Source organism: Colobus angolensis, unplaced genomic scaffold (assembly GCF_000951035.1).
Source record: "Colobus angolensis palliatus isolate OR3802 unplaced genomic scaffold, Cang.pa_1.0 Scaffold80, whole genome shotgun sequence".
Lineage (NCBI taxonomy): Eukaryota > Metazoa > Chordata > Mammalia > Primates > Cercopithecidae > Colobus > Colobus angolensis.
The window spans coordinates 1,751,150-1,765,105 of NW_012121821.1; the positions used below are offsets into that span (position 1 = coordinate 1,751,150).

The following is a 13,956-nucleotide window of genomic DNA, read 5'->3' on the forward strand; positions in this document are numbered from 1 at the left end:
AGTTGATATTATCTAGTAGATGTTAGAACATAAAGCATTAGAGCTTGGTTCAAAGTTGGTGCTAGACCTTTGTATTCATCTATCAAGAAGTGATGGTTGAAGTTGTAAGAAGAGATAAAATCTACATGGAAATTTTGGAAAACTTGCAGCTCCTACTGTGAGCTTGATAGCTTCTCAATATTTAAAAACTTTTCTGATGAAATCAGTGATGATATTAATGAGTATGGTTTTTTGATATCATGTTATGAAATGTTTCAACATACGAAAGATCTGTGTAACTCGGTGAACCAATATTTTCCAAAGGAGCAGTGCAGGATGTTACAAAATCATGCAAGATTAGAAGGTCCATTCAAAATGCAAGATAGACCAGTGGGTTTTAATGTAGCAGTATGAGAAGTTCATTGATATGGTTTCAGACTACCATTTGTTGATCTTTGGTGTGATAACAAAGAATAAAACATACAATTATCTGAAAGGGTTATTAAAATACTCCTCCCCTTTCTAGCTACTTATTTGTATGAATCCAGATTTTCTTCACTTACGTACTTCAACGAAAACAACATATCACAACACATCGATTGCAGAAGCAGAGATGAGAATTCGGTTGTTTTCTATTAAGCTAGATAATAAAAAGAGATTTGCAAAAATATAAAACTCTTTCCATTATACATATATTTTTATTTTTGGTAATATAGTTAATTTTCATTATAAATGTCATTTTTATAAATGTATTTATTTAAGCTTTCAGGTTAAAATAAAGTTTTACTATTTTAAGAATAGTCATTTTGTAGGTTATTTTTTATTTGCTTTTAATGGAGTAAGCAAATAGTTAAAAAGTTTCTTAGTTGTAATTTTTAATAAGTAAATATTAATATTTATAATCATGTGAACAAAAGGTATTTGGAGTCCTTGATAATTTTGGGGAGTGTAAGGAATCCTGAGATCCAAAAGTTTAAGAATGGGTAACCCTAAAGATATAGAGATGAAAGAATACAAATAGAAAGTCTTCCTTCATACAACTTCTCTTTGGTTACAAACTCCTGTATGTCCCTGCCACTCCCTCTCCTAAAGCTGGAAGCATTTCTCTTTCCTCTGAAATTCCATAACACTTGATTTCTACCCCTGTTAACTCATTAAGCTTATGTCTTATGTTCCCACTTAAGCTAATATGTTTTTTAACAGCACAGACTATGTCTTACATCTTTGCATGTTCATCAGCACCTGATACATTGTTTTCCATGTAGTTGGAATTTATATAGGTGAATTGAGTAAGTTAAAAAAATTATCTCTTAAAGTCACTTGAAAGATCGACTAAACATTCTGAATAGCCAGGATTCTGTTGTTTCTTAAAACAAATACAATCACAAAAGGATCTCTGTTTAACAAAAGGAATGTCAAATTCTAGCCAATGAGCTATGGATTTCAAGCAGTAGCTAAATGATCGATCAGTTCACTCAACAAACACTAGTTGAGCATAAACTGCTAGGCACTGGGTTGATAAGAACAAAGATGTTTTTATAGAACTATATTATATAGATTAGTGGTTCCCATGATGAATTTTCTTCTGTTCATAATAACATTACAAAATAGCAACAATGAAAATTCTCCCCCACAAAACTAAATATATTCTACTTAAAAGGATGTTTTTTATCTTGAGATCGCTTTCTTAGTTCTTGGTGTCAACATAATCTTTCTTTTCTGATATTATGGTGAGATTAGGGTTTTGAGACTTTTTTTTGGTCATTATTTAACAAAACTCCAAACTGTTGGCTCCTACAGTTCTGGGTGTGGTGGAGGGGAGCATTTTACTAGCTTGTGAAAAACCACTGATGTGGACATTCCTTTGGCATTTATTGGGAAGGGATTCGACCTTTAGGTTTGACACTTTAAAACCACTAGTACCATCAGCTCACTTATTCTGGAGCTAATTATCAGCTTTGTGAGTTTTCTAGATTACTTTTTATACCATCTCTTTTTGGAAGATTATTGTTCAACTACAGGGAAAAAAGTAAAAGGGAAAAAAGATAAACCTAAAACAAAACCCTAGCCGATTAACTTTAATCAAATTTTTGGATGTTAGAATTCACGAGGGAGATGAAGAAGTAAAGATTTTTGACCAAAATAGGGCATTTAAATTATTTTTGGATTTCAAGTCAGGTTACATTTGCAACTTCCCACATCTTCATAGGAACTAATAATTGTATAATATATTTTAATTCAAATTATTACCTTTAAGCATTATTAGCAGTTGAGATGGCAGAGACAGCAGCATTGGAAATGATGATCCTGAACAATATAGTCATATCCTGAACATATAATCAGTCATTTTCGTAGTCTTTCACTCAATAAATGAATGACTGTTATGTGCCAGGTACTGGGATGCAGGGATGAAAGACACTGTCACTGTCGTTAAGGGGTTTATAATCTAGAAAAGGGAGAGATCTAAGCAAATCAGTACCCTGAAAATTGTTATGGGGGTATGGTAGCATATTTGGTGCTATACTGGGGACTAGAATTGGAGGAGTTAGGAATGGTGGAGGTTGTAAGTGGTGGCAAAGATAGTAAGGATCTGGAATGAAGACATGGAGGTGGAAATAGGAAACAGCTGACCTATCAGGAAAATTACCACCATGTTAGTATGGCAGGAGTTTGGGGTGCGGTGGGTTGTAGAGGTATGGCAAGGGAAAAGGCTGAAGAGTTCAGCAGTAGCTGAATGTAGAACTTTAGATACTTTAGATACTTTGTTTAGGAATTTGGGCTTTATCAGAAGGATTTACCAGAATGTGTTCTGGGAGTTGGGTGATAGGACAGAAAGGAGTTTTGTGTGATCAGAAACATTTCAGAGGCACCAACTGAGACAAAGTTAAGCAGGCATATCTACTGAAGACTTCTCAGACCCTTTATATTGGTTAGCATTTCCACGACTATTTGACTACTAAACTTGTTTGAAGGACTATCTTACGTTTCTCAGAACATGGTTTGGAGAACCCTGTGATATACAAGGGGGAATCATCAAAATGTTTTAAGCAGGTAATTATAGACAATTACGGAATCTAATTCTGTTCTTAACACATAATGTGATACTGCTCACTAGGCATTGTGCAGTCAGTATTTTTAAATGCCCACTATTTTCAAAATTATCTACCAGATGTTTGGGGAGATTAGGAAGATTCGTGAGACATCTTGTCCGGCTTTTAAAAATGACATGTTGATTAGGTCGGGTATGGTGGCTCACGCCTGTAATCCCAGCACTTTGGGAGGCCGAAGTGGATGGATTATCTGTAAATGTTGTTCATCCATGTAGGTAATTGAATAAAAGGCAATGCAAAAGTGAGGAAGTTGAGAATAAACTTGGAGAATTACGGATTTCCTGGTGATCCTTGCTCAATCCTGATTCCTACAGGGTGTTTAATGCTAAGCGTTTGCTTCTTTCTGGACTAGGATTGTTTCTGGTAATGGCCTTCACTCAGACAGTTCAGGAAATACAAATGGTTAAAAGCTGCCAAATTGAAACTTCAATTTGGGGGTCTGAGAGTGGAAGTAGCTGTTAGTTTGTTTGGTCCTCAAAAGTACATTATCAGCATATTGAAGTTTTGGTAGATTAACATAGAGTTAGCTTTACAGATTCTAAAGGTATATCCAAGGAATTTAGAGAAAAAATTTGAAGGTGAAAGCAGTTGAAGTTGCATGTGGTGGAACTAGAAAGATCAAGTCTAGAAATCTGAGAATGTCAAGGGAGAGAATCTTCAAGTAATAATCTTCTTCTTTTTTTTTTCTTTTTCTTTTTTTGAGACAGGGTCTTTCTCTGTCACCTAGGCTGGAGTGCAGTGCGCAATCTCAGCTCACTGCAATCTCTGCCTCCCAGTTTCAAGCGATTCTCCTGCCTCAGCCTCCTGAGTAGCTGGGATTACAGGCGCCCACCACCGTGCCTGGTTAATTTTTTGTACTTTTAGTTTCGCCACGTTGGTCAGGTTGGTCTGGAACTCCCTGCCCGCCTCAGCCTCCCAGAGTGCTGGGATTACAGGCATAAGCCACCTTGCCTGGCCATCAAGTAATCTTGAATTAAGTTTCCTTATTACATGTTTATCATGCTACCTAGTGGGGAAACATGGAATCAGAGTATCTAGAGTTGGTTGGTGCATCGTAAGGCTTTTCATTGCCAGTTGTGTAGTGGTCAAGAGTACTGGCATTGGAGGTAAATGGCCTGAGTTCACATGTATCAATTAGATTACCCAATTACTTAAAGTCCCTGTCCCTTACTAAGTGTAAGACCTTAGGTCATTTACTTAATCTCCCTGTGCCTCAGTTTCTGTGTCTAAAAAAGGGAAAATGATAGTATATACCTCATTAGGTTGTGGGGATTAAAAGGGCTAATAAATGTGAAATGCTTAGAGTAGTGCATGGCACATGCTGTGTGCACAGTCAACTGTTATCTTTAGGATTTCTCTGTTCTGTTGTTTTCATTAGAATAATTTACTGTGGAAATCTATCAAGTAGTGGTTTTCTGACCTAAATAGGATTCTTTGGAGAATAGCTTGGGGTGGATATAAATGGACTGTTACAATTTTCTAATTAATGCAGTTAAAACTGTAGTAAATATTTGGCATAAATAATAATAGCTAACATTTCCTGAGCGTATACTATGTCCCAGGAGTTGTTCCAAGCACTTTTTACCAATTAACTTATTTAATCATTATCTGATAAGTGAGGAAGCTGAGGCCCCGAGAGGGTAAGCAAGTTGTCCAAGGTCACCGAATTGGTTATGGGCATGACCAGCTTCAAACCCAGACAGTCTGTGTCCGCGGATCACACACATCCATTGTGATATCCCATCTTTCATGCAAACATATGTATTTTAGATCTGTTTGTTAAAGTGTTTTATTTTATTTACTGCAAACATTAATTAAGTGGAAAACATGAGCTAAAAATAATTTTGTTAAACCATTTCAGCATAAAAATATATGTTAGAGCCATATTAACTATGATTCTTTTGTTCTGTGGAAGTATAAGCATATTAGTTTGATGTAACCAAGGTATCCAGATGCACACATCCATTCTTTAGAACTGTTTTTCACTTTATGTCTCAGCTACATATTTTCAGAGTGGTTTATGAGTAATACCAATTTGCATGCATTTTACAAAGTTCAGTCCTTTTCTGCTATCTATGCAGGCATTAAAATAATTCAGATAATATCAAATCCTAACCTATGAAATGCATTCTTTTAGGATTAGGAAATAGAGAACAGTGTGACAAATTGTGCTTTTTGCATTCTTCAGTATAGAAAGACTAGACTGCTCTAAAAGCAGTCATTTTAGTTGCCCCACTTTGTTAGTGCTAATGTCGTTTCTGGGTCTTCTATTTTCAAAAAAACTGGGCAAAACTAATTTGCCACTAGATGGAGCCCTGGCTATTTGGGTAGAAATACAGGCAACACAGTCAGAATATTAAATCACACAGTCATATCATGCTGGAGGGCTCCCGGTATTTGTGGCCCTCAGTTTTTAATTGTAGAATGCATCTTTGTTCTTTCCCTGACCTGCAGAATGACATCACTGCCTCTCTTCCTGTGCGCTGGCTTTGACATAAGCCAGATGGCCACAGTGGTTGGTAGGCGCCCAGGCTGCCTGGTACAGGAGTTGATGAAACAGAATAGGAAGACGTTTTATGGTCAGCTGTGGAAGCACAGTGAGACTGCAGCTTTGCTAAGTAATTACATTTACTGTGTGCACTTTATTCCTCACAGAGACGGGTCACAAGGAAAAAATACATTTTTATTTATAGTGATGTGAGGTATAGACCTTTGATCTTTTATTAGTCGGTAGTCTGCTCCAAAGGAGTGCTCTCTTTTCCCTGCTCTGCAGTCACTCGTGAAAATGACATGTTTATTTATGTTTAATGGTTCTTTCGGGCTGTGCATTGTGATACTTACCTTCCTTTTCCCTCCCCTTTGTCTCCAGTTAGTAACACAAAAATGTTTTAGTCTTGTAGTGAGTTTAGTTTGGGGAAGTCAGAGTTCAGGCATGTTAATACAAGCAGATTTCTGTCAGATATACTCCAGAGTGATTTAGTAAAATATATTACTGTTTATTATATGTTTGTTCTTCAAGGAGGTCGGAAGAGTCCGGAACAGACTTTTTTTTGGGGTGGGGAGCAGGGGAAGTGGTCAGGAAATGAACAAGACATTAATTTTGTATTAATTTTTGGGCATTTAATGGTTAAAGTCACTTCAAATGCTAATTTGAAACAACATATGTGAAGTTTATTAATCTAGTATTTTCCATTTCCATTTAAAGTTAATCTTTACCAATTGAAATATTGTACAAAACTTTTAAGAAAATCCTAGGAATTGAACTTTTCTCTAAAGTTTAATATCTACACAATTTTTAGATTCTTCCACATAATTCATTTCCAAAGACATTAAAAAACAATTTTACACTTTTAAAATGACTAAATCATGAATATTATTCACAGAATTGACCTATAAATTATAAATCATATAATTAAATGAAAATTCATATTTGCTATGCTTTATTCAAACTTAACGCTGTTTTGAAAGTGTTAATTGTCCATAGGTTTTCTGGGTCTCTATTTCATAAAATGAAATTCTAACAAAATATGTCTCTTAATCTTATTATTTTATAGTCTTCTCCAGGGAGGGAGATTTGCCAGTAATTGCTGGAAGAAGGCAGCATGGTGTAAGGAAGGAACATGGCTTTGCAGTCAGATATAACAGGGTTTTCTAGTCCTTTTTCCACTGATTATTTGCTTTGTGCCCTTGGACTTTTGAGTCAAAGTTTCTTCACATATGTATTGGGGCATAAAACCTACCTCCTCGGTTTATTGTAAGAATTAAATGATATAACGTGTATATTAGGCTCCAGACAGTTCCTGTCACATGGTATGAACTCAGTAAATGTGAATTCCTTTCAACTGGTTTTAAACTTCCTCTCTTTTCTCAACCTCTTGCAACTGTGTTTACAGATTACACTGCTATCTTGTAGTGTGTATTTTATCTATAAGATACAAATAAAGCTATATTGAAAGTAAGCTCACCGGCTGAAAAATAGGCATTTGAAATTTATTAGCAATATGTGCATGTATTCAGTTCCAGATAAAACTGTAACCATCAGTTGTGCAATTAATGTGTTTAATATTTGTGATGTTTTAATTTGTTTTTTGTTTTGTTTTGTTTTTTCTCCTACTCAGCTCTTGCCCCTGTTCTTTGCTTCTCGTTTTGTTGGTGAAGATATCACAGTGATGTCTGCATTCAACCTGCTGCATTTGGTGACAAAGAGCCAGCCAGTAGCCCTTCGAGCCTGTGGGCTTCCCTCAGGTTGCTGCTTGTTGTACTGTACATAGTGAAGGCACAGGGCCAACTGGGTGTTTCTGCTGCAGGAAATGATACACCATCATGCTTTGCTAAATTTCATTTTCTTTTACTTGGGCCCTAATTTGAAGACGGAAATTGGTTATAAATCACCACTCTACTTTGAGTAACATTCATTTCCACAATCCTTACAACCCTTGGAACATTGTCCAGTTTCCTTGCCCAGTGTATAATTGTCACTAATATTTCATGATATCTTCTTGTTCTTTAATGCACACTACACATCTGCAAATCATAATGTTCATAAGAGGCTGGCAGTCTGAGTAAGAAACTGCCCCAAATCACACAAAATAGGACATTCATCTTGTTAAAGGATAATGAAAATGCTTTTCATTCCACATGTGGTCGTTCCTTTAGGAAAAAATGAAAATGAGCAATGTTAGCATAATTAAGTTACCAATTTATTGTAGTTAAAAAGAAAAAAAAGTTCTACTTAACAATGACCAAATAAACAGAACTAATATAGCATGCATCAGTGGGTTCTTAAATTAGAACCACGACACTTTTTAACAGTGTGATTTTAAGAATTTAAATAAGTGAGGCATGAAAGTCCAAAATTTTATATGCGCCTGTATCATAAGCTTAGTATTTTAATTTTATTATGAAAACCGCAATGGCTAAATATTTTACTTCTGTGAGTATGATTATCAATATATTTTACATTTTTCTGTTAGTGTAAATATCTATCACTACATTGTATAGAGAATTTAATTCCAACTCATTAAATGTTAACTATGTGTGCCAGGCATTGTGTTAAGCAGTGAGGATACAGTGATAAATAAGGTAAAGCTGATTTTTTTCAACAAGTACAAGATGGAAATGGAACTGTGTGAGGACTGTCGAATCATATGTTGACCTGACTAGACTAGAGGCATTTATACTTGGTGTATTAAGGTAATTCAGAGGAGGTTGATCCTAGATCTAGTCTTTAGGAGAAGAAATGTTGGAAGGAAGGGAAGATCTCTGAAGTTTAAGGAGGGCTTTATGGAGGATATGGTGCTTGAGCTAAATCTCAGACTGGGAGCACAGTTAGCCTGGTTTCTAAGCAGGGTGGTGGGGAGGCTGTTTCTAACAAAAGGAGTAGCATGGGAAAACACAAAGGCCTGAAAGAGCAAGGCATGTTCAGAGAAATACAGTTATTCATATGGCTGGTTTGGATGTACAAGGGCAAATAGAAGAGGTAAGGAAAGAAAGGCGGCCAAATCGTGAAGCACTTTATATGATGTTCTAAGGAATTTAAGTCTTGGAGAGATGAGCAGGAATGACATGACTTCATTTGCATTTTACAAAGATTATTGATTTAGTATGGTAGGAGGTCAGAGCTGGTTTTTCAGATGTTTCTGTGAGAGAGGCTGGGATGGCAACCTGATTAGAAGGAGTAAGGTATTTGTCTTGCAGCCATATTTATATAGCAAATACACTTTTTTTAAAAGTAGATTTTCAGTCTGTTTGTGGTGACATGAGGGGCTAATGAAGCTTAATGTATAGAGGCCCCAATCACTCTTCTAAGTATGCCCCCTGGACCCACATCCCCCTGCACTGCCACCGTAAAGAGTACTGGAGGAGTCTGAGGCTGTGAGGAGATGTGAAGTGCTGTGGCCATTACAATAGAGTTGAAAAGGAAGATTGTAATTGGGAGAGATTCAGACTGTAGAACTGACAAGGTTTGTCTGTGGAATTGTATGTGACCTTGAGGGAGAACCTCAACCACTAGTTACTTGTGCTATGCAGAACCTTTTCAGTGCTCTACGGTACATGCCACAGGTGGACTATGGAGGTTATTTAGATGATACATAATGATGTTTTCCTCTGGAAAAAGCTCCAGTGTGTAAAAGTACCCAGCATAGTTCTTGTAATATGGGTTTGCCAAATATAGAGGAGGCTAAATGTTTATAGAAACCACATTAATTAACAGTATATTCTTCAATAAATGACAGTCATGGATTAAAGAGTTTCATAATGAGATTATTTAATTGAAATATAAGTATCTTTAAATTTTGATGACAAAATGATTCAAAGATAAATTCAGCAAAGCTGATCGTTTTTAAGAAGTTAACCATTGTGGTACAGTGCTTAAGCACACTAATTCTGTCTGGGGTCAGACTGAATTTAAAATCTGACTCTGCCACTGACTAGCTGTGTGCCTTAGCTTCCTTGTTTGTAAAATGGGGATAATAATACTACCAATCTGAAAGGGTTGCTGTGAGAATTAAATAGATTGGGATGTGAAAAGTGCTTAAACCTGTGGCCGGCATTTAGTAAACACCATATATGTCTTCCCTATGTTCAATGTGGAAATTCATGTATCTATATTAATACAGATTTATGTTTTTCCAATACAACAGACTTTTCAAACTTTTAAACATGTCCTATGTTTCATTTAACTATTTTTTTACTTTCATGGGACTCACAAATACACTTTATGTTTGAGAAATAACCATCTTGATCTGTTGTTCTGATCTCTTTATTTTACTTAGACACCCTGCTGAACCAGAATTCAAGTCCTAGAAATATACAACAGATTTATTTTATTCTTACTACCCAGTACTGGTAAAAGCCAAAAGAAACTCGCATCTTTCTTATCTAGGGCTTGTAAACCCATTTTAATTTGAAAATTGAATTGGCTAGAATAGTATTCCATTAATTTCTTGACCATTCAAGCACCACTAGTTTTTAAAGTGTTATGAAAGTCAGTCTTCCGGTGTCTACATATTTTATAACTTGGATTTAGCAAAATCTTTATCATCATCAATTTCTCTAACAGGATTTTGCTCTTAGATATATAGAAATGTTGAAGAAGTTAACTTCAACAATAATGAAACAAACTTTAAATTTTGAAAAATAAAGATGAAATTGAAATGGGAATTCTAGTCCCTATTACTTTGTACAGGTAGGGAAGAGAAGAGGCCAAAACTGGAAATACAGGAAGTGAAGGTGAAAGTTTGAAGTCTTGCTTTAATATGCTGTTGCTGGTCAAAACCCATTACAACAGAAATCTCTGTAAATCAAAAAGATGTCTGTTCCCCAGCCAGTACCCTACTAATTTTGAGTATTATTCAATATGAAATAATTCCAGAACTAAAATATAATTGGAGCAGGCTCTTAAAGTTGATTATAACTGGATTGACCTGCATGAAAGCTATATCCCAAAAGAGCGATCTATTATTTTTAGCTTTGACTTTCTTTACTTCTTATTTTTTAATAAAGTATAATTTTAATTTAGATCTTATTAAGTGCATCTGAGTTATGGTTCACTCTTGTTTGTAATTAAAGGTAATTTTTCTCTCTCAGAATTTCTTCTTAATTTCTTACAACAGTTTCTTTTATGTATTAAAAGAACACTGGATTAGGAGTTAGAAAACTCTAACCAAAGCTCCGTCCTTAACTTGCGTGACCTTGAACAAATCAATAAACTTCTCCTGATCACAGTCTCTTCATCTTTACGAGGAATTAGATAATATATTTAGTTCTTAAATTCTGTGATTTTATTAACTGTCACTTGTTTTTACTTTTGACTTTAGGTTAATCAGATCTTAAAACTCAGTACTAATACTGGGAACTTACAGAGAAGTCTGCTGACTTGTGGTGGTAGGACACAGTTTCCATGTTTGAACATTAGAATTTCTTGCCTCTTAATCAAGACTGAAGCATTATCTGAGGAGGAATCAGGAAGCACAATTTTATATATAGTTTTAATGGTAGATAAAAATTAAGTGTAATTGTAGCTTATACTAGATATCATGATAGCTTTCAGCCAAGTGAGGGTGAAATAAATAAAATTTGTCTAAATAGTACTAATTAGAGTGATAAATTATACTTTTTTTCTACCATCATACATAAAATTTGTGGTTGTGATTCTTACTTGACGTTAGTGGCATATTTAATAGTTTCCATGAATTGAAGAGTTATATGGCTGTAGCTTATAAATATATCATAGTTTTCTAATGTAGCAATTAGAAGTCTTAGAGATATTTTGCAAATGGTGTTAGAAAGTCATTGAGTATCATCTGTATAACTAGAACTCTATGAATCAGCGGCTTATGGCTCCAGAGCTTAACACAGTGCCTGGCACTTAATAAATATTTGTTAAATGAATCAGTAAACATTTGGAATGTTTATGTGGAGGTGAAGTCATAGCTGTAAGAGTACAAATTTATTTGAAACTCCTTTATATGGGAAGATTAAAAGTAAAGTTCATAGTTTGGTTTACTTTTGAATTTATTGTCTAACAATTTTTTTCTCACTTTATTGCATTAGTACAATATAGGGGATGCCATAAGTATAAATCACATTGTAGCTAAACAAACAACAAAAGTGGCAACAGATTCAATGCATATTATCCAGAATTGCTTTTACCTTTTCTTGCAAACAGTTTGAGTTTTGGTAGTAAGCTGTTTGAGGCAGTGAATAAGGATGTTATTATACTTAGCATAAGACTTAAGAACTCTGGCCCTTTTGATCACTTCTTTGCAGCAGATTATTGTTTATTGTGCTTTAAAGTCTCCATTTGTAAAGAGGAAATACTACAGATGCACATTAAAGCCACATCTGTAAGTAACAAGTACTTATTCAATTTGAGCTGGCAATATTTCATTAATAGAACTGATGTACTTGAAAGATAATCAGAATCGTCAGTGTGCTGTTCACTTACTGAATGCATTGACATTCTATATTAGTTCTTCAGAACCTTTTTTGGGTCATAAAAAATATGGACCACCTACATAATGCTTTGATAAAAGTTATGACCTTCTTTTCCAGAAAAGACATATATGCGTCTACACATGTTTTCATATAATTTCAAGAATTTTTTTGTTAGATCTTCTGAAACTCTTCAAGGAGAGCTCTTTGACCGCATGTCCAGAACCTCTGTTCTAAAAGATGCACATGAATTCAACATAAAACTCATCAGAACGCAGTGTTTCTGATTTCAGTATTGGTGTCCCCAAAGGAATTCTCTCCCTTGTGTTCAGATTAATGCCCTCAGTTCTCCAATTTCACCATTCTTACCCAACATCTGACCTAACTTTATCTTACCTAACTTCTTTGATTGTATTAAAATGCTGTGGAGAGGATTTTTTTTAAAGAAATTAAAAAAAAGGACATAGAAATTTCAACCTGTAATTCACAAAATAATTTGCAATTAATTGATTAAATGGTATCCACTTTTTCCAGTAGATGGCACTAGGTTTACATTCTTTCATAGCATGAATGATTATTGATATTAGCACATAGGTGCATTGTGAAAACTTAAACAAAAGTGTATAAGGAATAGCCAGTTAAGAACATATGGATTTATAAACCACAAAATTTTCTGCTTATATTATGTTCAAACAATATTTGTAGAGCACAAAACCTTTTTCCATTTTCAATAAGATTCCGACTCCCTTATGCTTGACCATCTCATTGAAATTGTCTTTCATGTGTAGACTTTCTATAAACTGAAACAAGTTTTCATAAATTAACTTATCTTGTATCCAAATAGCTGATTTAACAGTCATTTATGGTTTTATGTGCAGCTAAATTTTCTTCAGCAGACCACCCAAGAATTAAAGAAAATTTCACATTTTGTTTTGCTGTGTTTTGAATTTTTATAGAATCTAGAAACCGTTATTAGTTTAACATGTTGACTGTTAAGCATGAATCAATTTTTGCATGAATGAAAATATTTTAGAAAACTAAGAAAAATTATATTTAAAATGTTGATTAATGAGTACTCTGATGCAGCTGTATTTTTCTAAAACAAACTGTTTTCGTAGCTGTATAATAAATGTTTTAATGTTGAAAAGTTGCTGTGCAGCATCTAATTACCAGACGAATTTTTAATTATCTGTGGACAATGGATATTAGTTAAAGCTAAGTTGTTATACAACAATAAGACTGTATGAATAAGATGTTGGGCATATGGTTTGTTAAGTGTGGATTCTCTTGATTTTCTGTTAAATATGGAATACATTCTTTATATACCTTAAGAATTATAAAATACATAACACCTAATAACAAGAGAGTTTAAATTGGCATGAACAAAAAAATTAAATCTTAGTTTTGTTTGAGAAATTCATTAGTTGACAATGACTGTAAAGTGTGTAAAACATAAATTCTGAAAACAAATGATAATTCTACAGTGTTAGAATATCTAGGCAATATGGACTTTGGAGGAATCATATAGGTAATTAGATGCTTATTTGTCTAAACATATTCACAATAATGTTATGTAACAGATTGTAGAAGGATTTATGAGCTCTTGCTCTCAACAGATACAAGTTTAATGAAGGAATGAGTCATGAATGACAGTTCACAGATTTGCTAATATTGTGGATAGATATTTGATGAATTTTTACTATCATCCTTTCCTAGTTTACAATTTCATCCTAAACATTTTATTTAGAAATTGAATTTCTCATAATCTCGTCTGCTAGGTACACTCTTTAAAAGAAAGAGCTGTAAGAGAATACAAATTTAACATTTTAAAAAATAGATTGTATTAAGATGTATTGATAAATTATCTGAAATTACCTTTTGTGCCTTTGCATTTGAAATCAACTATTTACTTGAAAATTTTATTTTTTTT

At 34.3% G+C, this 13,956-nt stretch overlaps 1 protein-coding gene across 4 annotated transcripts in view; it reads left to right on the forward strand.

The window, feature by feature from the left end:
- MSRB3 (methionine sulfoxide reductase B3) overlaps positions 1-13,956 on the forward strand; it is a 190,136-nt gene that overhangs the window by 23,188 nt on the left and 152,992 nt on the right. For 2 of the 4 annotated variants that reach the window (XM_011929243.1, XM_011929245.1), the window contains exon 2: positions 7,208-7,334. The exons of 1 other annotated variant lie outside the window; for it this stretch is intronic. In XM_011929243.1, the coding sequence (XP_011784633.1) occupies positions 7,259-7,334 (76 nt within the window). In that variant the 5' untranslated portion in view covers positions 7,208-7,258. Of the gene's footprint in view, positions 1-5,543; positions 5,708-7,207; positions 7,335-13,956 lie in introns of all 4 variants that reach the window. One more of the 4 variants, XM_011929244.1, reaches the window with a different exon arrangement.